General features: G+C 39.9%; 1 protein-coding gene across 1 annotated transcript in view; it reads left to right on the top strand.

Annotated features, from left to right (window-relative positions):
• The first annotated feature begins 9071 nt into the window (after positions 1-9071).
• Dap160 (dynamin associated protein 160) overlaps positions 9072-26804 on the top strand; it is a 465025-nt gene continuing 447292 nt past the window's right edge. Inside the window, exons 1-5 of the mRNA XM_076192536.1 lie at positions 9072-9148; positions 11379-11533; positions 12388-12557; positions 16153-16179; positions 25481-25813. Of these exons, the coding sequence (XP_076048651.1) occupies positions 11379-11533; positions 12388-12557; positions 16153-16179; positions 25481-25813 (685 nt within the window). The 5' untranslated portion in view covers positions 9072-9148. The remainder of the gene's footprint in view (positions 9149-11378; positions 11534-12387; positions 12558-16152; positions 16180-25480; positions 25814-26804) is intronic.

Below are 26804 nucleotides of genomic sequence, written 5' to 3'. Positions count from 1 at the left end.
AGTACCAAATAACTCATTATTAAACACACAGCCTGTGGTCATTATTGGCCAGAAAGGGTAGCAAACGAATGAAGGTGAATATGGAAATAAGTTTGTGTACTGTAAACAAACTTTCTCTCGACTATCGTTGCCTTGTATCAGTCAATAGTTATGCTGCGTGTGACAGTAGCTATGTCAAATTGCTAATAATTCTATATTTAAACACTGGAAGCAACGGTAAGGGAGTGGATGGGTGCTATTTTATAACAAGTAACTCATATTGCTAGCCAGTGGTGTAGGATATCGTATTCTGCCAAGCTTTCTATAATGATGACATCAACGGAAGCAATGGTGATGAATGAGTTGGTCAGTGGTTCTTGTGTCGATGTATGAGGGGGCGTTGACTTTGTGATATTCATATTGACAGGTATTAAAATGTGTTCATGGTTCATTATACTCTCCATTATTAGATTATCATATTTAACCCGTAATTGTGCCTAGTAAGATGTGTAATTACCACGTACTGATTGCCATCCGTAAGTATTTGGATGATTTATCCCAATTACAATTGTGATGCTGGATTATGATTATCATTACGATTATATGCAGATTGATAAAGGTAAAAATTCATTAGTGTTATGTCAGAAGTGCACACCTAAGCAATATATCAGTAAGAAAAAACATATTAATTTTGTCAATGAAAATGCATCAATGTACAGTAATATGAAATATCTGTTTTTATAGTAGAAATCAATAGTAAAAAACATTGCCAAAAGTGATATACTAGTGACAACTCAGGTATTGGTAAGCTTTGAGATGCCATATTTGTTTTTAATTGTTGTGGAGAATGAAGTAATGCAAGTCTAACAAGTTGGTCTACTCTGATGACCTCTAGAGATGCTAAATGTCTACGCAATATGAGGTTAGGTTAGACTAGACCATTTTATGACTTCCATTAGTTTGTCTTCCACAACAAACAAAAACAAACATGTCGGTACCCCCACAAAATTTTCAAAAAAAAATTAACCTTTATATTATTGTTGCATATGATAGACAACTTTATTAGAAACAAAATGCTTTTTAAATTTTTGAAATAGCTTGAAAAATAAGGGAGATACGATTTTTTAAAATTATTTTCTTAGCCCGCATTTTTGGCTCGATTTTACCATAACAAAGTGTTAGAATTAAAGGTGGTAATTTGTAAAGATTTCGGTAAAGAAATACACATTAACTCTAAACCACTGGTCCAATTTTATTAAAATTCGGAATACTTGGGTTTTATGGATCAACAAATCACATGAGCATGTCAAAAACAATGTGAGACATATCCATCATACCATATTTGCCTTTTCATGGCAACCATGAAGCTGTCGCTAAACGCCGACCGACGCCGACCAAAACCACACAATGACGGTTTTTGCTCAAATGCATAATTTATATATAAAAAATAGCACATGGTTGCATTATTTGACCTATTTTCTTTAAAATGGATAATTTCCACGTAAAATGATCAAAGAGAAGTTACGTTTTTATCCTCTGAAAAATTATCAGCCGGCAACCAACGCCGACGAAACCCAAACAATGACGTTGGTTGCCGGTTGATAATTTTGTAGAGGATAAAAACGTAACTTCTCTTCGATCATTCTACATGGAAATCACACATTTTAAAGAAAATAGGTCAAATAATGCAACCATATGCTATTTTTTATATATAAATTATGCACTTGAGCAAAAACCGTCATTGTGTGATTTTGGTCGTCAATGGTAATAGTAAACAAAATCGAACACGAACTGGACGCATCAGATTCATGGGTGATATGGCTACATTCCGGGGATTTAAGCTCAATTATGATGTGATGCACGATATTAAGCTTCTCATGTCCGGGAGAAAATAGGTTGATAAACTTGTTTATGTAACTTAAAATTATTGTTAGAGATTCCTTACCTTAATATTTTTACTCGGAAAACTATGTTGCCGAGTTTGACAACCAAATTTCCGTTTAAATCGCTGAATTTTTTTTCTATTTCAAGAATTAGCCTTACACTTGCAAAACAACAAGATAATTTGAATATCTTTCGCATGCGCTAAGCGCGGGAAGCATTCAAATTGAACCAAATAAAACCTAGTGGGCCGCAACATATGGCCATGAAAACAATACATGGTCGACGGTGGCGCCGTGCGTGGATTCGGGGGTACCTAAACATGACATCTCAAAGCTCACTGACATCTAAGTTTTAGGTAGTGTATCGCTTTTTGGAACTTTTTGTTATTGATTTCCTCCATTGAAAAAGTATGTTATGTTAATGAATTATAATTTACAAAATTAATATTTAATTTTCTATTGATATCACACCTAAGTGTGCATTTCTGGAGATTTACCAATTTTTTTTTTTTTTTTCCTTCATCATTGATTTTTTTTTCATTTCTATATCATTTGCACCTGCACTAGAATCTTCATCTAGGTAATCATCATAAATTATTACTTAAAGCCTCTCAAAGTTTCACCTTGGGCATATGATCACGAAGGGTATTTGTCTAGATGGGCACAGGAGTCCTGGAAATTGCATCCATAAACACAATTTCCTTTTGTAATTCTCTAATGTTCAGTATGCCAAAAATGTCCTTGAACATTGCTAACTGACAATACTACAAGGAAGACACCCTTGTTTTGTCTAAGATTAAGTATGGAAAAGTATACTGTGATTGGGGAAATAAGGGGCTTTGACCTCGAGCAGATAACAAACACCTTGTGTCGAGTCATGTGGGGTGAGGTTTGGTTAGAGTAACGAAAAAAATATATAGTGTTGATTTTAATAGTTCTGTTATTCATTTTTGTCAGGCTACATAACGTATCCCAATGTAGTACCCCATTTTTTTTTTTTTTTTTTTTTTTTTTTTTTTTTTTTTTTTTTTTTTTTTTTTTGCGAGTGTGTGTATTTACCTAGTTGTATTTTACGGGAAAGGGAGCTATGCTCGTGGTGTCCCGTCTTCATATCTCATTTTATCTAAACGATTTTTAAATTCATGTATTGTTTTTGCACACACCACTTTCTCATCTAACTTGTTCCAACTGTCTATTACTCTGTGAGGAAAGCTGTTCTTTTTCAGATCTCTTCTATAGCTGTCTTTCTTGATTTTCTTTCCGTGTCCTCTTGTATTTCTATCATCCCATTTTATTAGGTCCTCTCTATCAATAATTTCTATGCCTTTCATGATTCTGTAAATAGCTATCAAATCTCCTCTCTCTCTTCTTTGCTCTAGTGTCTGTAGCTCAAGTTTTGCTAGTCTCTCTTCATATGATAGTTTTGAGAGTGTTGGTGTCAATTTTGTAATTGCTCTTTGTATTCTTTCAAGTTTTTTATACATTTTTTTGTACTTGGTGACCACATCGTTGCTGCATATTCCAATCTTGGTCTTATCAGAGTGATTAGTATTTTCTTCACCATTTCTTCATCCAAGTATGTAAATGCCACTTTGATTGTTCTTATTAATTTATAAGTTTCACCAAAAATCTTATTTATTTGTTTCTCAGGTGACATATTATTCATAACAATGACTCCCAGGTCCTTCTCATCTTCAACTTTTTTTATACTTTCTTCTCCCAATTTATATGATCCTGTTATTCTGTTTTTGCTTTTTCCGAACTCCATTATACTACACTTTTTAGTATTGAACTCCATCTCCCACTTCCTACTCCATTCCCAGACTTTATTTAGATCACTCTGTAGTGATTCACAATCTTCTTCCGTGTTCACTTTTTTTAATAGTTTTGCATCATCTGCAAAGAAGCTCATATAACTTTCAATTTCTTCATCCATAAAATTAATATATATAGCAAACATTATTGGGGCCAAAACTGTTCCTTGTGGAACACCACTTATTACTTCATCCCAATTAGAGTGTTTGTCTCTTATCACTACTCTCATTTTTCTTTCTTGCAAAAAGTCTTCCATCCATTTAAGCAGTTTGCCCTGTATTCCTCCTTCAGTTTCTAATTTCTTAAGCAACTTCTTATGTGGTACCTTGTCAAAAGCTTTTTTTAGGTCTAGAAATGCACAATCAGCCCATCCATCTCTTTCTTGTATTATATCTATTAGCCTTGAATCGAAACATATTAGATTGGTGACCCATGATTGTCCTTTTCTGAATCCAAATTGTCTTGGATTTAGCACAGTTTTTTTCTAAATATTTTACCCATCTACTTTTGACAATTCTTTCACAAATTTTTGCTATTGTACTTGTTAGAGAGACTGGTCTATAGTTGTTAGGGTCTTCTTTATTTCCCCCTTTATATATAGGTACTATATTTGCTTTTTTCCAATCATCTGGAACTTTTCCTTCTTTCAAGGAACTGTTTATTATGCTATGTATTTTGTCTGTCAGTTCATTCCTGCATTCTTTCAAAATCCAGTTTGCTATTTCATCTGGTCCATGTGATTTTCTGACATCAAGATTACTCAAGTGTTTCATTATTTTTACAAAGGATTACAAAGGCGGAGCATGCCGACAGGAGACCTTTTGATCCATATCTAGGTCGGATGCGAAAAAAAATCATATTAATAATAAAATAATAAATAAAAACTATGATAATGTAAATAACAAATAAAATACATAAATAAATGCATAGGTATAGTTAAATAATAAACAAACAGGTAAATAGTAAATAATAATAAATTGACATATAACTAATAATAAATAAAAATCAGACAGACAAATGATAACAAAACAAAAACAAATAATATAAGATAAATTATAATCATTACAGCATCTTACTTAGGTATTTATCTAAATGATTCTTAAAGCTTTGAACTGAACTACATTGCACTACCTGTGCAGGAAGTTTATTCCATTCATTAACTACACGGTTGGCAAAGTTGTTTCTACCTACTTCCAAATTGAATCTATTTCCGGAGAGTTTTAGACCATTATTTCTTGTCTGATTCTCATTCAATGTAAAAAATTGGTCACTTTTGATGTTGTCAATTCCCTTTAGAATTTTAAAGACCTTTATCAAGTCACCTCTGAGTCTACGCTTTTTTAGGGAAAACAGATTCATATGTATTAGTCGATTTTCGTATGATTTATTTTTGATATTTGGAATCAGTTTTGTGGCTCGCCGTTGTACTCTTTCCAATCTGTCAATGTCTTTAATGAGATTTGGTGACCATACGGAAACAGCATATTCCAAATGTGGACGAACTAATGATTTATATAGCTTGTTAATGAGTGATGGACTTTTGAAATCAAAAGATCGCGCAATCAGTCCTAGAATCTTATTTGCTTTCTCAGAGGCTGAAATACACTGCTTGGATGATTTGAGGTCGTTACTGATAATTACGCCGAGATCTTTTTCACTATCCACTTTTGTTAACGAATTTCCAAATAACTTGTAATCGTACTTACTGTTATTCTTACCTATGTGCATTACCTTGCATTTACTTGTGTTAAATTTCATTAGCCACTTTTCAGACCATTGCTGTAATTGATCTAAATCTTCTTGAATATCTAATTGGTTTGAGTGATCATTTGCCACTCCGCACAGTTTTGTATCGTCAGCAAATTTGGAAACAGTAGATTTTAGTCCATGGTCTATATCATTTATATATACTATGAATAGAAGTGGCCCAAGAACGGAACCCTGAGGAACTCCACTTGCAACACTTTTCCATCCAGAAGTTTTTCCTTTTAAAACAACTCTCTGTTTTCGATCATTCAACCAATTACTAGTCCAACCTAATAGGCTACCACTTATTCCATGCAAAGCTAATTTAGTAAGTAGTCTTTCGTGTGGGACGGTATCAAAAGCTTTTGCAAAGTCTAGATATACTAAATCTATATTGTTTCTTTTGTCATAATTCGAGATAACTGTGTTGTAGAATTCGAGTAAGTTAGTCACGTAAGAACGTTTCCGTGTGAAACCATGCTGGCTATCATTTATCAAACGGTTACTTTCTAAATGATATTCGATAGCATCTCTGATGATAGTTTCCATTATTTTTCCTACGATTGAAGTCAAACTTATAGGCCTATAGTTATTTGGTTTCTTTTTGTCACCTTTTTTGAATATGGGAGTAACGTTAGCTAGCTTCCATTCTCTTGGGACATCTCCGGATATGATGGATTTCTTGAAAATAAATTCTAATGGAACAACAATCTCATTTTTCATTTCCTTTAAGATTCTTGGATGCCAACCGTCAGGCCCTGGTGTTTATTAACTTTGAGTTTGTCTATACACCTTTTAATTTTTTCTTTTGTTATATTTACCGTACCGAGTAAGTTTACCCTAGACTTTTCACAGGTTTCAGTTTGGAATTCACCTTGAGGTGTTTCGTTTACGAATACCGAGCTAAAATAATTGTTTAAGATATTACACATTCCTTCATTTGAATATTCAAGTTGTTACTTCTATTTCTTTTATAGGGGGGAGTTTCTCTTTCCATTTGATCTCTTCGGATTGCATGTTCTCCCTTGTAAACACCGATTTAAAATGCTTGTTCATAATTTCCGCCATTTCAATTTCCTCTGTGTATTCAACTCCTTGTCTTAATTTCTCCAAATCTTGTTTGTTTTTCAGTTTGTGGTTTACAAATCTGTAAAATATTTTTGGTTGATCTTTACATTTTTCTATGACATCTTTTTCATATTTTCTCTCTTCCTCTCTGCATGCTTGTACATATTCATTTCTATAACAAGTATATATTTTCCATTTTTCAGGTCTTTTGTCTTCCATTTTGTCCAAGCTTTATCTCTTGTCTTTTAACTCCCTACAACTTTTGTTGTACCAGCACTTTACATATTCTTTTTCTTGTTTTTGTCTTGGGACATACTTTTCCACTCCTTTTTTATAAATTTTTGTCAAAATATTCCATTTCTCGTCCACTGTTGTTTCTTCTTTATATATTCCTTCCCAGTTTTCTTTTTGAAAGAATTCTCTTATTTGATCAAAGTTTGTTTTTTCATACATCATTCTTCCTTTTCTATATTGTTAATTTCTTTTCATGTATTTTTCCTCATTTAGTTCCAGTTCAATCAATATGTGGTCACTTTTACTTATTGGTGTTTTAAATTCAATCTTTTCCACTATTCTAGGTTCAGATGTGATTATTAGGTCTATTCTCGATAGTTCCTCTTCATTTCTATACCTAGTGTTCTCCTGTATCCACTGTGTCATTGTATGGTCAATAATCATCTCAAGTAGAACATTTCCCCATGAGCCATCTCCACCCTTTACTGTCATCTCTTCCCAGCAGACTTCTTTGCAATTAAAGTCGCCCATCATAACTATTCTTCCTCCATCTTCCATTATCTTATTTGATGTTATCCTTGTGTCCTCTAACATACTTTTAGGTTCACTCTCTTCCCACGAGGCTGTTTTTGGAGGCACATGATTTATCAGAAACTTTCTGCTCTTCTTATCTCTGTCTTCCACTTCGATCATAATCATCTGTACTGTATTCTTTCCATATGTGACACACCTCAACGTTTATATCCTTCTTAGTCAGGAACATAACTCCACCCCCTTGTTTTGTCTCTCTGTTTCTAATCCAATAATTATATGCATCATGTCCTACACTGTTGGGTGGTAGTGGACCTTTAAATTTCATTTCTACAATTCCCATTATGTCCGGTTCTTTTTCCTTCAGATAATGATTCAGCTCATTCAATCCTGTTATTTATCCATCTATATTTGTGTAAGACACTCTTAGTTTTCTGCCACTTCCATTGTATTCTATGTTTCCCTTTTGTTTTTCTCTAGTATGTCGTATTTCCTTACTTTCATATTCACTACTCTCCAATAGAATTTCTCTTTTTCTGACTGTTCTGTTCTCGTTTTTTTCCTTAGCTTCATGTCTTTTAATTTTTTCCTCCTCTCCTCTTTATTCATTTCTCTTTTTATCCATACCTTTTTATATTGTTCACTTGCTGCTAGTTTCCCTGTTTTTGCTAAGATATTCTCTGCCATCATTTGTGACCTGAATTTAATCTTAATTGGTCTGGTCTTATCTGTACTATACTTTCAGAGTCTATACATCTCTTCAATTTGTTTCATGATTTCAGGTTCATCTTCCCCTGAACTAATTCTAGTAAACTGCTTACTTTTTCTTTTTCCTCATTGATTCTTGTGGTTCTATTTAGGATATGTTTCTCTTCCATTCCTAATATAATTATACATTTCTTTTTATCTGCTAAGTCTCTTACTATATTCTCCTTTTGTCTCATCACTTGAATAACTGAGTCTTCAGTTTGTTCTTTCATTTGCTGTTTTAGTTATGTCAGTAAATGCAACTTTACTGTTTTCTTGGATTTTTTTTCTAACCCTGTGCTTCTTTTGCTATGGCCTCTTTATTGTCTTTATTATTCCTCTTTAATTCCTCCTTCTCCTCTTTTACTTCTTGTAACTGTCTTTTTAATTCTTCTATTTCTTTAGTTAAGTTTTTGTTCACCTTCTCTAGTTCTTCCAATTTTTCAAATCTCTGCGCAATCTTTGCTATGTTACCGAACCTATTCTCCCAATGTTTGGTCATTTTTTCAAGTTTTTCCTCTAGTCTTGCTAATCGGGGGAGGTTGGTATCTGCCCCCCCCTCATTAAATCCCTGGATATTATTATCCTCACCTTCCATTGTGCTGCTCTTATCTATATTTCTAATCTTTACATTTTTGTTAATCCCTTCACCAAAATCATCGGTCCTTCTCTTGTTTACGAGACACCTGGCCTCCTGGACCAAGTCCTCCCCTTCCTCATTTCCTTCCATTTCCCTCAGTAATCCTCCTCTTCTCCTTTTTCCTCACTTTCCCACTACACCACGAGCTTTCACCTTCCCTGTAAATACAATAAGGTACTTCCTTAACATTGAGATCCACGAAAATTTCACTTTTTCTTCAGAACTCCAATCTTCGCCGTCCATCCGACGAAAGTGTGTGTGTGTGTGTATAGTGGATGGTGAGGCTTGAATACAAAATGAATTAGTTTCAATAGAAACATATGTATACAAAACATAATCACATGTGTGGACATTTAATTTTTACAATTTTTTGCAGTTAAAAGGTAAAGTGTTGTTTCATTTTGCTTTCAACACTTAATACAAATTAATAGAACTTGGCAATGTGCACCTCACTGGGGATACTCTGCCCTTGGCTAGGCAGCACAGCTGGTGGAGGTTGGGTCAGGTGAAAAACATGTTCTTTTTTTGTGATTTGGATGAAATTTATTCTTATAAGAAATTACTCATTGTACTCTTTTTTATCTATTTATTTTTAAAAACCATATTTCCCAGGACTGTTGTGGAGGTGATGGGATGCAAAACAGGCGATTTCTTATGAAAATGGATACCAAATTTGGTCAGATCAGCAACAGAAATATTGAGAAAATATATCTTTAATATAAAAACCTGATAATACTAATACAAAAAAAAAAATGCCTTGACAAATGGTGCTATAGACATTTTGTCATTTATCATACCTGAATATATTTCCATTAATTTTTTAGTGAAGAATGTAGGGAATATTAAAGTTAAATCTGCATTGTCAGATACATACATGCATACATATACCTAAGGCTTTTTCCACCTTATAAGGGAGGTAGTAAAAAAAAAAAAAAGGCACAAAAACCACTCCCACCCATTTCATCTCTAACATGCTCCACTCCCCTCCACCCTCTTCCTACCTCTTATCTTGGCACTCCTGGATTATGATATTATAATGAATGTGATACTTAATTTCATTGTAAGTTTACTTTGCAAGTCACTGGTTACCAGGTGAATCAATCAATTTGTTGCTTTAGGTCTCTCATGCAGGAGTTTCTGACCCCAAACTGGGGTAATGTTTTGGCAAGTAGCAGGGAATTGGTAGGGTCTTCATTGAAGGGTGGGGTCCTTTTCCATTCTCCTTTTTCTCCTTAATCAGCAGAGTGGCCTCTTGCAGGCATGACTCTTAGGAGATATGGATATCCTTCAAGAGAGTCCTAAGGCAATGAATTGATTGTTGACCTCATTCAGGAGACCCACGGTCTTTCAGATAACTAGCAACAGGCATCAGATTGGCTTATAAGTCATTCAAGGAAAAATTACAGTAGAAGGCAATTTTTTTCACCATCTTACATTTTGGGAAATCCAATTTTATGTCATAAGTATGAAATAATCCCATTCCAGGAATTTTCTGACATTTTAACATGTTTTCCAAAGGGTAGTAAGATAGATCAATTTTGGAAAGGGCACACCCTTTGTCAATGCTAGGTCTATCAAGGTCAGCTGTTTATGATGATGTCATGGTCTTAGCCTCTCTCAGTACATGAATTTGAGTCTAGGTATGTTAGAAAGTTAGAGAATAGGAGACAGGACTCAACAAGCATTGCTCCTTTCCTGTATACTACAATTAGGTAAATACAGCTTAGAGGGAATATTTGTGAAAACTATGCATGCAACCTCACAACAACTGGCAATGTCTCCTCATGCTATCCCACAGATCTCTCTGGGGAGAAACTTCTGACTGTTGTCTTCTGTTGTATTGGTATATTTACCTAATTGTAGTATACAGGAAAAAGAGCAGTGCTTATGGGGTCCTGTCTCCTAATCTCTAATTATTTATTGTACTCAGCCCCAACTTCATGTATGGTTTCAACTTAATTTATGTCCTTGGTTTCCAATTACCATATTTAGATTTGAACTCGTGTATTGTTTGAGCTTGGGTGTGGGACCATTTCTATGTCACTGGCTAAAAGTAGTGGAAAGAGGGGAGCAGTTGCTGGTTGTCAGCTCTCTTATGGATGAAGTGGAAATTGATAGAGAGAGATCTTGGGCTCAGCCCAGAAACTGCAAGTCACCCTGTTAGGGCCAGAGGACCATTAATTACCAGGTGCACTGTGGGGTCTGCAAGATTCCAGTTTGTGAAACATGGGAGGATGATTTAGTTATATGTTCTGGGTTTTATTTTCTCTGTACTTTTATATTTTTCACAGCTATTAATCTTGTAGATAACTTACACCTCAAGTATTTGGTACAGGTATTAGTATAATGTTATAATAATTACTTTGTTTTATTTATATATCTATTTTCTGTTTCATTTAATCAATCAATTAGTTGCCCCTGGTCTATCTTGCAGAAAACCCATGGCCTTCAGGTAACTGGCAATGGCCACCAGGCAGGTCTACAAGTCACTTAGGGAAGATATATTGTGTTGTTGTCAATGGGTTTTTGATGTGGGGCATTGTAGTATGAGATGTTCTGTGTCCTCTTGTGTGGTGGTTACATTGGCGGCAGTTTGAATCTGTGGAATCTGTTTCAATGCAGGATGGTATCCTCTACACAAGTGTGGTTCTTATCAGATGTAGGATTTTTTTCTGTGAGGCTTATTTCATTTTATCTATTGATTAATTAATTTTTTTCTTTTTTTCTTTTTGTAGATGGCAGATCCATGGCAGGTAACGCCTGGAGAGAGGCAGAAACACCAAGAACAGTTCAATACTCTAAGGCCCAACAATGGGTACATTACAGGGGAACAAGCTAAAGGTTTCTTCTTGCAATCTAGACTGCCACCACAAGTCTTGGGTATCATCTGGTATGTTGTCAAATATTGGTTAAACTTTCTTAGTGGATTGGTACTCCTATAAAAAGTTTCAGAGTAGAATTAGAAAAGATTATTTTTAAATCACTATTCTGTCTCTATACCAAAAGGCCCCTTCCCCCCTAATAAAGGGAGTTAGTTAGCCAAAGTGTACACCCACCCTACCACATCACTCATTTGTTTCCTTTTTATTTTAGCTCTTTGTAGATGAAAGATCATACCTGTCTCCTGCCCACTGCCTGGGTCAGAAGCAGTGCAGCAAGACACATCACATCCACAGCAGGGCCAGCTGCTTCATTTACATTATGACCCTCCCTGCTTATCCCGCCAAGTGTAAAATTAGGGAAGATGAGGAGGAATCCCATTCTCCACTCACCTATCTCTTGTATTTTCCATACCCAGCTCACCAGACATTCCCCTTTTACTCAAGGGCCCCTTCTCCCCATCCATCCATTTTATTATTGGACAATCCTATAAGTTTACTTCATCCACTTCTGCCTTCCATATTCCTGTTGCTTGTCTTTCCTCACTCATTCTTTTCATGTTCTCAAACCATTCCAGTATTCCTCCATCACTCCTATCTGCCAGCTTCCTTTCCAACCCCGCCCCCCTCCTCACCTTCTCATTTGTCACTATCCATCCTCATAACACCCACCATCTTCTCAAACTATCTCAAGCACACTTAAATTTCTCCTTTCTGCCTCCCCAAATTCAAAGTCACTGCCCCACACATTGTCCCAGACATGATTGCCCCTTCATACAATCTTCTCTTTGCATCCATGCCCAGATGGTAAAGATAATCACTAATGTGAACATATTTTTTCATAGTGATTTAATGTTAATTGCAGGGCTCTGTCTGATATTGATGGAGATGGACGGATGGACCTTCGAGAATTCAGCATTGCATGCAAATTGATCAACCTGAAATTAAGGGGTTTCAATCTCCCCTCAACACTTCCACAAAGCCTCAAGCAGTCTGCATGTGGATCTTCAGCTGGCACACCGGTCAGCACTGGAGGTGAGGTCACTATATTGGTGTTGTATTCACCTGAGTTAGAATAATACATACATGTACCAAGGACTTTTTCCCCCTTACAAGGAAGGTAGCCAAAGTCAAAAGGCATAATTCCACTCCCACCCATTTCATCCCCACCCACTTCACTCCCATTCACCACCCCTCCCTCCCTCCCTCCCTCTTTTCTTGGCTCCTCGTGGATGACTGGTCATCCCTGGATCTTGCCCATTGCCTTGGGTCAGAAGCAATGCAGCATGACACAGGGTAGACAGGAATCCACTTTCATCACCACAAACATGACTTTGAAGGACTTGAGTTGGTGTCTGTGAAGCCTGTAGTCAATGAGATTGTGTCTTTGGCCAAGACCGTGGGGCTGGAGGTGGATAACAACGACATTGACAAACTTGTGGAAGAGCATAGACAGGAGCTGACCACCAAAGAGCTTATGGAGTTGCATTCTGTTTCACAGCAAGAAGTTGTGGAGGAGATTTCATCAGGGGAGGAGGAGGTAACAGCCTCAGCAGAGCAACAACCTTCCAGTGCAATAAGGGAGATGCTTAAAGCATGGGAAACTGTTTCATCGTACATTGAGAAGTATCACCCTAATAAGGCAGTGGCTATGCATGCTACAAATTCATTCAGTAATAATGCTGGGCTGCATTTTCACCAAATTTTGAAGCATAGACAAAAACAAATGTCTAGACAGCTTTCTAGTGAAAAAGGATTCTAAAGAAAGTGCCAGTTGTGCCAATGTTTCTAAAAGATTTAAAGCTAGTGAGTCAGTCGAGACTATTATAGCAGTGAGTGAAGAGGAATCTCCCTCGGTGGAAGATTCTTCACCTCAGTAATCCTCCCCCTGTCTCCATCTCCCTTGTGCCAGGAGCTACCTCCTTTTCATAAATTGTAACAGTATTTATATTTATTTTTATTTTATTTTACTAATTATTTATTCTGTCCCAGGTTCATTTACTGTACATTAATATTATTATTATTATTATTTTTTTATATGTTAGTAATTTAAACTATTTTAAGTATTATTAAAAAAAATTCTTACGTATACCAAATTATTTTTCCTCCTTACAGGGGAGGTAGACAAAAAATAAAGGCATAAAAACCACTCCCACCCATTCCATCCCCACATACTCCACTTCCATGCACTCCCTTCCCTCCCTCTTATATTGGCTCCTCCTGGATGATGGGTCATCCCTGCATCTCGCCCATCTCCCTGGGTCAGAAGCAGTGTTGTAAGACACAGTACATCCACAAAAAGAGAAGATGGGGAGAAATCCCTTTGGGCTGTGTCAATTTATTTCTCACACATACTCCCTCACCCCCCATTCTCCACCCACTCCCCCTCAAGCATCACAGTATTATCCATACACAGCCATTCTCCATTCAACCCTATCTTCTATCCTCTCCCATCCTTCCTCAACAGACATTCCTCTTTTTCCAATGCCCCTTTTACCCCATCCATCCATCTCATCCTAAGATGCCCCTGGTGTTCACTCCTTCCACCTCTGCCTTCCACACCTCTTTTACTAATCTTTTTTCATTCATTCTTTCCCTATGTCTAAACCATCCCAATACTCTTTCATCAACCTTATCTCCCAACTCCCTTTCCACCCCCCATTTTCCTCCTCACCTCCTTATTTCTCATTTAGTCCAGCCGAGTAACCCCAATCATACTTCTCAGGCACCTCATCTCAAACACATTCAAACTACTCCTCTCTTCCTCTCTTATATTCCATGTTTGTGCCCTATACAGTGCTGTTGGCACAATCACTCCTTCAAACAATCTCCTCTTAGCATCCATTTCCAAATGTCTTTTTCTTGTTACACTTTTTAATCCCCCGAGGCATTTACTCTCTTCTCTCAGTCTATATTCTACCTCCACCTCCATGCTGTGATGCATGAAAGAAACAGGGTAGGGAATGGGGGGTGAGGGAGTATGTGTGAGAAATAAATTGATGCAGCCTGAAGGGATTTCTCCCCATCTCCATTTCTGCATGAGGGGACAGAGGGGGGTTGCCGATTTAATGAAGCAGCCTTGCTGTGGATATGCTGTGTCTTGCGACACTGCTTCTGACCCAGGACAGTGTACAAGATGCAGGGATGCCCAGTCATCCAGGAGGAGCCAAGATAAGAGGGAGGGGAGGGGGGTGGACGGGAGTGGAGTATATGGAGATGGAATAGGTGGGAGTGGATTTTATGTCTTTGTTTTTTGTCTACCTCCCTTGTAAGGGGGAAAAAGCCTTTGGTATATGTATCCTACTCTACAGTTTTGTTCATACCTAGCATCATATTCATTACAGTTTCAACTGAATCTATATTCTTGATTTCCAATTATCATATTTAGATTTGAATTCATGTATTGTTCCAGTTTGGGCTATATCACTTCCTTAACTATTCCATGTCTTCATGCATCTCTATGGAATACCATCTTCGCATCCTTTAGACACATCTTTCATAATTGGTTCCCATGACCTCTTAAAGCCCCTCATCTTTAATCACGAGATTTCTTCTGTCAGTACAATCTATCCCCTCTAGTGACCTGAATACTGTAATCATATCACCTTTTTCTCTACAATCTTTCAAAGTTGGCAGACCCAGTGCTTTCATTTTTTTTCTCTTATGGTTTATGTGCCAGGCTGGGGACCAGTATGGTTGCTGCACTTTGTATTTTTATGTCTTGCTTATATCCTTCACTCTGTGTGGGGACCCTGCCACTGATGTAATTTCTAGTTTTTGACAAATCAGAGTTTCTTTGATTTTTTTTATATAATAATAATCCCTTCATCCATACAGTGAAAAGCCACTTTAATCTTCTGCAGAAAATATACATTAATACTTCTAAATCTCTTTTGCTTATGTAATGAGTTCTCTCTCCAATTTTCACTTTAAATTGTTTATGTAATTATATGTGTGTGTGTTTTATTATTATTTTTATTTATTAATGTGTGTATATATATGTATATATATATATATATATATATATATATATATATTTATATATACATATATGTGTGTGTGTATATATATATATATATATATACATACATACATACATACATACATATACCAAGGCTTTTTCCCCCTTCCAAGGGAGGTAGCCAAAAAGGGAAAGGCATAAAAACACTCCCACCCATTTCATCCCCAAATACACTCCACACCCCTCCCACCCTTCCTCTCATCTGAGCACAAAACAAGGGGAGAGTATAATTCATAATGTTTTAGGCTTCTTATATTGGTAATTGTATTTTCTTTTGACATCTGTATATATGTGAACCATGCCTTTGATCTATTTTTAACAGTGGAGATTCATTTCTGATTATATTTTTAAATGTAAAGAAATTTTTACATGAAAATACCTGAAATCCACTTTATTGATTTTAGGAATTTACACCATGAGTAACTATTGAGTTTTAGCATTATTGTATCACTTAGAACATCATAGGGTGCTATTGCAGCTATTCTGTAATGTTGTCATAGAATATTACCACTGACTCTCAGCTATATAAAATGAGTAGATTTCCATTGCTCTTGACTATTGTAATGTCTATCTTCTTCACCAATATGTCTTCCTAATTGGAATACACAGCTGCCCCTGCCCCACCTTCTGGGCCTGGTAAGGCATAATTTAGATTTTGTTTGCTTCTGTGAATGATATGAACTGTTGTGCATTTTAATGCAAGACCTTCACACTTTAGGTATTTTTATAATCATAATAAGAATTAGAACTTGATCTCAAAGCAGTGTTATTACACAGCTTATAGATTAATTTGAAATATCAGTTTTAAAAAGGTAATTCGGTCCTTCTTTGGTGTGATGAAACAAAATACATTGTTTCCATATTTTGGAGTGATTATAGTAGGGAAATGCTAGTGATGTATCAGATACCAAAGTTGAGATCTCTGTGGAAGTGAAGATGGATCTGTTTCTCATACAATGTGGTTGCATATCAGACCATGGGAAGTTAAAACATTAGTTTTTGTGGATGTGGACACAACTAAATATTACTTTTACCTCCATGCCCATGGTTGGAGATATGGATTTTTTTTTACACAAAATTATGGTACATTTATGCATGGGATTTGAGGAATAGAAAGAAACTAATTGCTGTCTTTTTTATACATTTCATAAAAACCACCTTTGAATATGCTTCCACAGCCTGGTTCCCAACAATAAGCAAAACAGACACTATATAAATTCTACAAGATGGTAGGACAGATGCATTCATTGGTCAGCTATTTGAGGAGAAAAGAAAATCATGGGTGGAGTCACTCATGTTCTTAAATACTGTCATTTCCCTTTAATTACACACATTCAACACCTCTTCCCACCCCCACTATTGCTCCTTTACCCCATACTTTCATACTACTCCATCCATCACTTCATATACTACTTTAGCAGATCTCCCAATACAATTACATATACATTCATTCCAAAACTCTACACACTTATCTAAACTAATCCAATACAATTCTTTCTCCTCAGTTTTCTCATTACCTGGACCATATACACCCACAAATGCCCATGTCTCCCCTACCAATCACCCACAGTCATTCTTGATGACACCTTTTTCCATTCCACCATGCACTTAAGGCCCATCCATACTATGCTCCATGATCATGGCAGTGTTAGTGGTATTATTTAAAATAGGTTTTCAACACTGCCAGCACACTGCTGAGCTGTTTTGAACCAACTTGATTTGGTAGGTATGTAAATGTTGTCAGTGCCACTTCAGCCTTGGTTGAGGGAGTGTAAGGAATGTGAGCCTTGATGACATGGAGGGAAGAGTTATGAATCATGACATTAAAGATGAGAGTTTTTAGTTTAGATTAAGTGTGGTTGTGCAAATCTCTAGTGCAGGGAAAAAAATTGCTACTGACATTACTGGTAACATGTACATATTAATGGGATTCAAAATACTCAGAATGATAAGAGCTATCCAATGATATAAGAATTGTATCTGTGAGACTAGCAAACAACTTAGAGATTTTCCCTTCATGAAAATATGCCAGTATGAAAATGCTTGCAGACAATAGATTTTGATGCTTTCCATACTTCCAGCACTGGCAACACATTTGGAAGAGAGTTTTTAGGTTAAGTTAGGTACAGTTATGCTATTCTCCACCACAGATCCCACCATAAAAAAAACATTAGATTTTTAAAAATCATTACTGTCACTAATAATTTGCAGTATGTATTTATTAGGTTCAAAATACTCGGAATGATAGGAGCTATCCAATGATATACATGAGAATTGCATCTGTGAGACTAGCATTCTTATCACAGCCAATCAGGGTGGATATCAGTGTGGACATTGAGCTCAGCATTCAACACTGCTACGTGCAGATCTGCATGAGGCACAGTGTGGACTTGGCTTTACCCATTTCATCATTTACTAGCACTACCACTCCTTCCTTTTCTTGCCCAGACACCTTACCCATCACTATCTCAAACTTCACCTCACCTTTCCAGTGGTTTCATTTCATTCACTGCTAATGGATCATCTTTTTTCTCATAGACATGCTACTAATTTCTTCTGTTCAGCTCTCATATATGCCACATCCAAACAAATTCATTGACCTAATTACTAAGATTCTGGTTGGATTCCTCCTACCAGACTCACCATGCTTTGACATTGTGTAGGAGAAAAATGTTGATTGGTAATCCTTAGTACCCTCAATCCTTTCCATTTAGTTGCTTTCTATAATATACATGGGCATATGATAGTAGACAGTAATGCAGATGTTATTTTCACTGTGGAAGCTCAGCAGAGATGTAGACAGATATCCAATACATCACTAGTAAATACTACAGTTTTGGCAGGTTATGCTTTTTGACTAGGGCAGTAGCTTAGATGGAAGTAGAATTTGCTTTTTAGGGCAACTCGAGGGGTTTCACAGTAAAATTTGTATCACAAGTCATGTTTGTTCCGAAGAATACAAACTCTTCGGCACTCCTTACAATAGGATACTTTCGCGTAGCGCAAATATTTCTACTGCTAAATTAAAATCCTCACTCTGTGGGTCTGGGCAACGCTTATCCTCAGTAAGGGGCCCCATTGGGGCAAGGGGGGGGGGGCCCTTGCCCTCCACCACAAGTCTCGCACTTTATAACCATTCTCTTCGCAGTAGTGAACGAGTTAACATCTCTCAACTATACATGTTTAGTTTTTATCGGTTTCCCCCTTAATGGGCCGATTCTCAGTCAAAATCCATTATTAGCACGGCAGCGAACCGTTAATTAATCAACGGTTCAATATTTACGTATGTGCCGAAAATCAAGCAACCCGCTTCGATTGTCGCCATCTCACTCCCAGGACGCTAAGGAGTTCGTTGTCCTTCAATTTCATAGGGGTTTCCCTACGCCATCCTGTGTCCTGGAATTTATTAAGTGCCTTCTGCCTTTCCTGTATTATTCCCTTAACCCCTTCCATACGGTTCAAAATCTCGCGGGCAGCAGCCAATGCCAGCCGTACGACGTGTCGTAATAATACTCGCATCATAAAATATAGTCGCTGCTTATATTTATCATTCTCTCTTTCACCCGTGAATTTTGAAAACCATAGAGAATGCGACTCAGGGCAGATTAAGAGAGAATATAGAAATAGGGGCGACTACAATAAATATAATCAAGACGCCGATATGGCATCGTTGCATATTCAATTGCTCCTCATGCCACCTACGTGTGTGGCACCGTATGGAAGGGGTTAGCCGCCACTGGGTATCCTACCCTTCACTGTAAGTATGGAATCTGGTTCCAGTATTGTTGTTGTTCAAGATGGGTTGTGTGCCTTCGCCGAAGGGATCCCTTTGTCTCACCCCCTTACCGCCAGCCTAAGTGGATCCTCACATTTGGTGTTTCAAGTGTATAGCTCTCAAGTGTTCACCTTCATCCCCGTGTGAGACGTGCATTCAGTGGGATGGTAGTCAGTGTTCCGTGTACTTTCATGTTCACAGGAAAGCACATGCAGGGAAAAAGGTGCGCAAGCATAGAAAATGGCTTCCTTCTTCACCTCCCAAAAACAAGAGAAGGCAGACTACGGCTTCAGAGGAGACAAGCAATTCTCTCCCTCCTCCAAAGCGTAGTAGACAGGAAAGTTGTACAACGTCCACCTCGAGTCATTCTCGGGCCAAGTTGTCCTCTATTCCTTCAACCAGGACGGTTAGCATAGACGGACATGCGCCTCAGGCCACCTCTAGCTACCGTTCCTGTACGAGCTTTTTCCTGGATGAGGTCGCTTGCGGCTTGCCCTCGACCCATCCCGGAAACTCGACGGTCCCTCCTCCAAAGCGTAGTAGACAGGAAAGTGGTACAACGTCCACCTCGAGTCATTCTCAGGCTAAGTTGTCCTCTCTTCCTTCAACCAGGATGGTTAGCGTAGACGGACATGCGCCTCAGGCCACCTCTAGCTACCGTTCCTGTACGAGATTTTTCCTGGATGAGGTCGCTTGCGGCTTGCCCTCGACCCATCCCGGAAACTCGACGGTCCCTCCTCCAAAGCGTAGTAGCCAGGAAAGTGGTACAACGTCCACTTCGAGTCATTCTCAGGCCAAGTTGTCCTCTATTCCTTCAACCAGGACGGTTAGCGTTGACGGACATGCGCCTCAGGCCACCTCTAGCTACCACTTCTGTATGACATTTTTCCCGGATGAGGTCGCTTGCGGCTTGCCCCCGACCCATCCCGGAAACTCGACGCCGGCACGGACAAAAAACCCGGGTTCAAAGACAAAGAGCCCCTTAGTCTCTTCTACTCAGGAATCCCGCAGTACGTATAACACCCACCGTAGGAAGAGCCAGGTGATCAACGGTGACCTTTCCATGCCCTTTGATCACGAGGACAGAGATGAGGGACAAGGTTGCAGACGCGGTGTTTCTCGCTGACCGGACAGGCGCCAGCTACGACGGCGACGATGTCCACAGCGCCGGGGATGAGAGGGCAAGTTACCAAACTTTGCAGGATTCCCAGTCGGAATCCCCGATGGTTGTTACACCCTCCTGCTCAGAGATCCTCCCTAAAGTTAGGAGAGCTAATCAACTGAGCCTTCCACAAGAAGAGGAAGTCACGTTCGAGTCTGAAATCTTCAGGACGGGCAATTCTCAAACAACAAAACCACCTCCAATCCAACTCCCATGGAGTACACAGACAGTACGAGCCATGAACCAGGCCTCCGACGCACTCACAAACCGGGCAACCGAAAAACCGCGCTGGCACTCTGTTCCAGTGGAACAGCAAAAACGCTTCTACTTCTCATCAGGGACAAACCTTAAGAAGCATTGATCCCGGCTCGGTTACCAGAGCTTGTCAAAGCGGACGTGGATTCACTGCTCAGAAGAAACGTCATCCTTTCCGGCAGAGAATCCAGGGACCTCGTTCAGGGTCTGGCTCTCTCTCTCGTGGTGAACTCCTGGCTGGAACGCGTCTTGGCTTCAGTAAGGGAGTTTTTACCCGGGCTGCAACCCCAAGGGGAATGCAACCTCCAGGCTCTATGGGAAAGCTCGAGCAGAGCTCTGAAGCATCAAGCGGCTTGCCTCTTAACGTCTTGGGCCAACATTGAGTCCCGCAGGAGAGACACCATCCTAGGAGACCCCAGTGATCCCCTCCTCAGAGAAATTTATGCTCTATTGAAGAGGGCCCCCCCTTCTAACCCGCATGCTGATTCCCTACCCCTCCACTCCAAGTCGAAAAGGCAGACAGGAAAGCCCCGTCCCTTTGCGACTAGAGATCCTAGGCGCAAACATTATAGAGGCTCCGGACTCCCCCACAGGAATCCTAGGAATTCGCCAGCCCCTCCGCACAAGATAGGGGGTTGCCTCTCCCTCTACTGGAGAGCATGGGAAGAGGCCGGGGCGGAAGACTGGACCCTCCATCTCATCAAGACAGGCTATTGTCTTCCCTTTCACACTGTCCCAAACCTCTCCCCCTATCCCATCCAAGTCAGCAGCTACCACCCGGACTCGGCTCGCGGTCGGGCCCTAGCGGAGGAAACCTCCGTTCTGCTCCAGAAAGGAGCTTTAGAGGAAGTCTCGACTCCGGACCCAGGGTTCTACTCAAGGCTATTCCTAGTAGAAAAGACAACAGGGGTGTGGAGACCAGTCATCTATTTGTCTCCACTCAACTAGTTCCTTTCCCTGACAAAGTTCCGAATGGACACCCCAGAGTCCGTAAGGGCGTCTATCAGGGAAGGGGACTTCATGGTGTCGCTGGACCTCCAAGATGCCTATTTCCACATACCAGTGCATCCCTCCTCCAGGAAATTCCTCAGAATCATCCACAGGGGCAACACCTTCCACTTCCCCTGCCTCTGCTTCGGCCTTTCCACAGCACCCCAAGTCTTTTCCAGTGTGTTCAACCTCGTTTCAGCGTTGTCCCACTCCAGGGGAATTCACCTACTCCGTTACTTGGATGACTGGCTGATCCTTGCACATTCCGCCCAGCTATGCCAAGAACACCTGAGAATGGTCCTAACCTTTGTCCTGAAATTGGGACAGTAGTCAACCCGGAAAAGTCAGATTTCTTACCAAGACAGAGAGTCACGTACCTGGGTATGGTCCTGGACTCCTCCCTAATGAAGTCCTTCCCAGTAGAAAAGGGGATCCAGAATCTCGCTTCTCTAGTTGCACAGGCTCTATGGACCAGGTTCCTGATGGCGAAACAATGCCAAATCCTCCTGGGCCATATGGCCTCCGTAGAGAAATTAATCCCCAGGAGTAGACAAAGAATGCGACCGCTACAGTGGCTCCTCAAGTCTCAGTGGGCCCCGCAAGAGGGAGAACCCCTACAACACATCTCCCTCACCGAAGAAGTCAAGGATTCTCTTCTCTGGTGGAAGGCCCATGCAACCTTCTCATGGGGATGCCCCTCGGCCCATCTCCCCCCGAAGTCCTTCTATTCTCCGATGCCTCCAAGGAGGGCTGGGGAGCCCACCTCAATGACGATCACATCAGCGGTTCCTGGTCCACAGTCGAGCGGACAGCCCATATCAATTGGCTTGAGTTGAAAGCAGTACTCCTGGCTCTCCGTCACTTCAAGGATCAAGTCTCAGGACAAGTAGTGGGCATAATGTCAGACAATTCCTCGGTAGTAGCCTACCTGAATGAGCAAGGGGGGCACAGTCTCCCAGGAACTATGCCTTCTGACGATGGACATCCTCAACCTAGCCAAGAATCTCCAGATGTCACTCAAAGCCCGCTACATCCCGGGGAAGAGGAATGTCTGGGCGGACCACCTCGGCAGGAAGAATCAGATAATCAACATAAGAATGGTCCCTCTATCGAGAGGTAGCGAACTTCATCCTCAGCAAATGGGGCTCCCCTCTAGTGGACATTTTTGCAATGAGATGGAATCACCAACTCCCAATATATTTCAGCCCTCTCCCGGATCCTCTGGCAGCAGGAGAAGACGCTCTTCTGCAAAGTTGGGACAACCCGTACTCCTACGCTTTCCCACCATTTCCCTTGCTCCAGAAGGTACTCCTGAGAGCAAGACACGCATCCTACCTTCGGATGACTTTGATCGCTCCTTGGTGGCCCGAAGCCCCATGGTTTCCAGACGCCCTCGAGCTAGCAGTAGAAGAGCCTCTGGCCCTTCAGGGAAGACCAGATCTTCTGCATCCACCCATCAACGGGGCTTGGCACAAGAACCCTTCAGCACTCAATCTTAACGCATTCAGACTATGGTCCGGATCCTCCTAAAGAAGGGTTTTCCCAGAGAAGTGGCGGAGGACATGTCCGCTCCTATTCGCTCTTCCTCAGCTAACCTTTATCAAGGGAAATGAAATGCCTTTGCAAAATGGTGCCACTCCAGGAAGTTAGTCCCAGATCGAGCCACCATTCCTGAGATTGCCTCCTTCCACTTCCTCAGGAAGTCCAAGAAGATCTCCCTCTCGGCAGTACAACGCTATAGGGCAGCTCTAAATCAGGTGTTTTCTCTGAAGGGCATGGTCCTAGCCCTTTCACCGGAAATTTCCATGCTCTTCAGGCACTTCAAAGATCATGCCCCCCCAGGGAAATCAGTTCTCCTCCGCGGGATGTGGCATTAGTCCTGAACTCTCTGAGGGGTCCCCCTTACGAACCTCTCCGAGAGGCACATCTGAAGGACCTCACCTTGAGGACAGTTTTTTCTGCTAGCCCTGGCATCTTCCAAGAGAGTAGGGGAGTTACACGCCATCTCTTATAGAGTCGCCCATTCCAAAGGATGGAAAGAGGTCTCCTTCACTTTCATGCCTCAATTCATTGCCAAAAACCAAGATCCTGCCAAATCTGACCCTAGATTCTGGTCCTTTAGTGTTCCGTCCTTAGACAAATTTGTAGGGGGAGAACAGACTGAAACAGTTCTATGCCTGGTACGAGCCATCCGGACCTACCTCAAGAGAACCGAACATCTTCGACCAGAATTAAAGAGGTTGTTCATCTCTACTAAAGGTAGACCGAAGCCCATCACTAAGAATTCCATTTCTTACTGGACAAAGGAAGTCATCCGCAGAGCCTGCGACATGAACCACACAGATTGCCCATGACCTGAGGGCAGTAGGGACCTCCCTAGTCTTCAGAAAGAATCTGTCAGTCAACCAGGTTCTTCAAGCAGGTATATGGAAGAGCCAGAATACGTTCACTTCCTTTTACCTCAAAGAAGTTATGTGGGAATCTTTAGGGAACTTATCTTTGGGCCCCATAGTGCCCGCCCAAGAAGTCCTGAAAATGATATACCCCTCCTCAAGAGCACACAGCCGACCCTGACAACTCATCCAGGTTCTGGCTCGGCAACTGCAGGGATAACTTTCCAAAGTCCTTCTCATACTCTTACATTCCCTTACCTCACCCGCGGGCTCTCAAGCATTCCAAGGGAATCAATTCAAACCCTTCAGTGGTACAAAAGTGATTATAACCTGTCTGTCTCCACTCCAGGGAACAGAAAGGGGTGCACTTCAAAGTGAGGGGAATGTATAGGGGTCTGGTCAACATAGTCTTAGCACACTAGATTTTCCTTACGGCGGTTTCCCAGGCTAGATAACAACTTCCTTCCCTCCTAAGTCCGAGTCTCCTATTGTAAGGAGTACCGAAGAGTTTGTATTCTTCGGAACAAATGTAATTTTCGCAGGAAAATTAATTTTTCCCTGATACAAACCTGAGGTACTCCTTACCTTTAATGGCCCTCCTCAACCACCCCTCTAAACAGTTCCTTCTCCTTGCCTGACAAACCTTGTGCTTAATTTCATACCTGGCTCAGAGAATGGTTATAGTGTGCGAGACTTGTGGTGGAGGGCAAGGCCCCCCCCCCCTTGCCCCAATGGGGCCCCTTACTGAGGATAAGCGTTGCCCAGACCCACAGAGTGAGGATTTTAATTTAGCAGTAGAAATATTTGCGCTACGCGAAAGTATCCTATTGTAAGGAGTACCTCAGGTTTGTATCAGGGAAAAATTAATTTTCCTGCGAAAATTACATTTTTCTGCATGCTTAGCTAAGGGAGACTGAAATTATAATACTTTTTTTCATTTTACTACAGCATTGCTAACATTGCACTCAAAATGATGGGTGTCTAATAGTGATTAGCTGGATTAGCTCCATATTTTGTATTTCATTAAATAATAAGAGACCTTATTTGATGTTTGGAAAATAAAAGAATTTTGATTGAAATATTGTATGGTCAAATGAATTACCAATAGCTACTGAAAAGTTAAATGGTGTGATATAAATATAAAATAATTTATGGAGTGCAATTTATCGTGACATTCAGATGTTTTTGGGACCATGATAAAAATAAAAATTTTTTTTAGGATATGCCAATAACTAGGCACAAAATGTAAACTAGAAACTTGAGTTTTATTGTAATTTGTAACACAATGAAGAAAAGCTTTAGTGCGAAGGTTCCTGGAATAATTAAATTATACTATAATGTTGCCTGTATGTTGTGTTGAAGGAACCCCAGTTGGGGCGACATCACAGGCGCCACTGATTCCCATGGAGCCTTCAGCCCCTACAGCCCCAACACCTCCTACGGCTCCTACAGCCCCTTCTGCCCCTCCCACTTCTGCACCACCTTCAGTTGGAGGTGTTATTTCATTGTTGAATGGATCTGAAGGAGTAGGTGTTAGTAGTGGAGCAACAGCCACAGTTGCAGGAGGTGGAGGCCAGGCTGGTACAGGGGGCTTGGTGACTATTGCCAATGGCGGCCAGGGGGTAGGGAGTATGCTGGAAGGTACCATGGCTCCATCCATCACATCACAGCCTATGATTCAAGGTGCAACTCCCAGTGAGTTTCCTTCTGACATATTCTTTACATTTTTCTCACACTGCTTTTCTTTGTACAGCACTTTTACTTGTATGCTCCTGTAGATGGTGCCTTATTCCTAATGTTGGCTTGTAATTTTGCAACCTGATTGCAGGATTAGATATGCTCATTGTGTATTGATTAGTAAGTGCTGTAGCTGATATGTTGTATTGCTGCAAATTTAGTAGAAGTGAATTTGCTTCAGCAAAACTATAGAATCTGCCTCAAATTATGTTCACACTGCTTATCACAACAACACTGCAAGATTATTAACAAACTTTTCTCTAAAGTAAGCATGAAATTCATGAATCCAGAAAACAAGAAAAAAATATGTATCAATAATATTATTAATTCTAGACAACCATGAAAAAACATGAAATTAAACAGCTACATGCTTTCATTGGAAAAGAACCCTAAAATTCTTGACCTCACTATTGATACTTGTGTGATCATCAAACCACATGTCAAAGATCTGACATTGAAAGTCAACAAGAAAATAAGCTTACTAAAATCTTTTGGAAGCACTGGGTTTGGAAAATGGAAGGAACCTCTAATTATGGTCTTTAAACAGTTCATGAGAACCACCCTTGACTACTCTTCCACAGTATGGTTCCCAGCATTCAGCAAAATAAGCACTTTTAGAAACTATTGAGAGCAATAAGAGGATACACCAAAACTACCCCAATAGGACACCTGCACACATAAACTAAAATTCCATAGAATATAATGAAAATTATGGGTACACAATTCTGTATTAGAGCCCCCAACACCACTCACCCATCAGCACAACCAGTTGAATGAGAAAAAACAACAACTTGTTACTCAAATGCATACAGCAACCTACCATTGGTACCATATAATACATTCACGCAAAAAGACATTCATGCTTAGATCACTAAAGTTCTTCATAACAGACAACCAAATTCAGTACTTCACCATCATCCCTTAGGTATCAGCCCCGCAGGATATCAGA

The sequence above is a fragment of the Oratosquilla oratoria genome, chromosome 11, assembly GCF_046742065.1.
Source record: "Oratosquilla oratoria isolate Oo_2021 chromosome 11, ASM4674206v1, whole genome shotgun sequence".
Classification (NCBI taxonomy): domain Eukaryota; kingdom Metazoa; phylum Arthropoda; class Malacostraca; order Stomatopoda; family Squillidae; genus Oratosquilla; species Oratosquilla oratoria.
The sequence above is the reverse complement of the archived record's forward strand: the minus strand, read 5'-3'. Positions and strand labels throughout refer to the sequence as shown.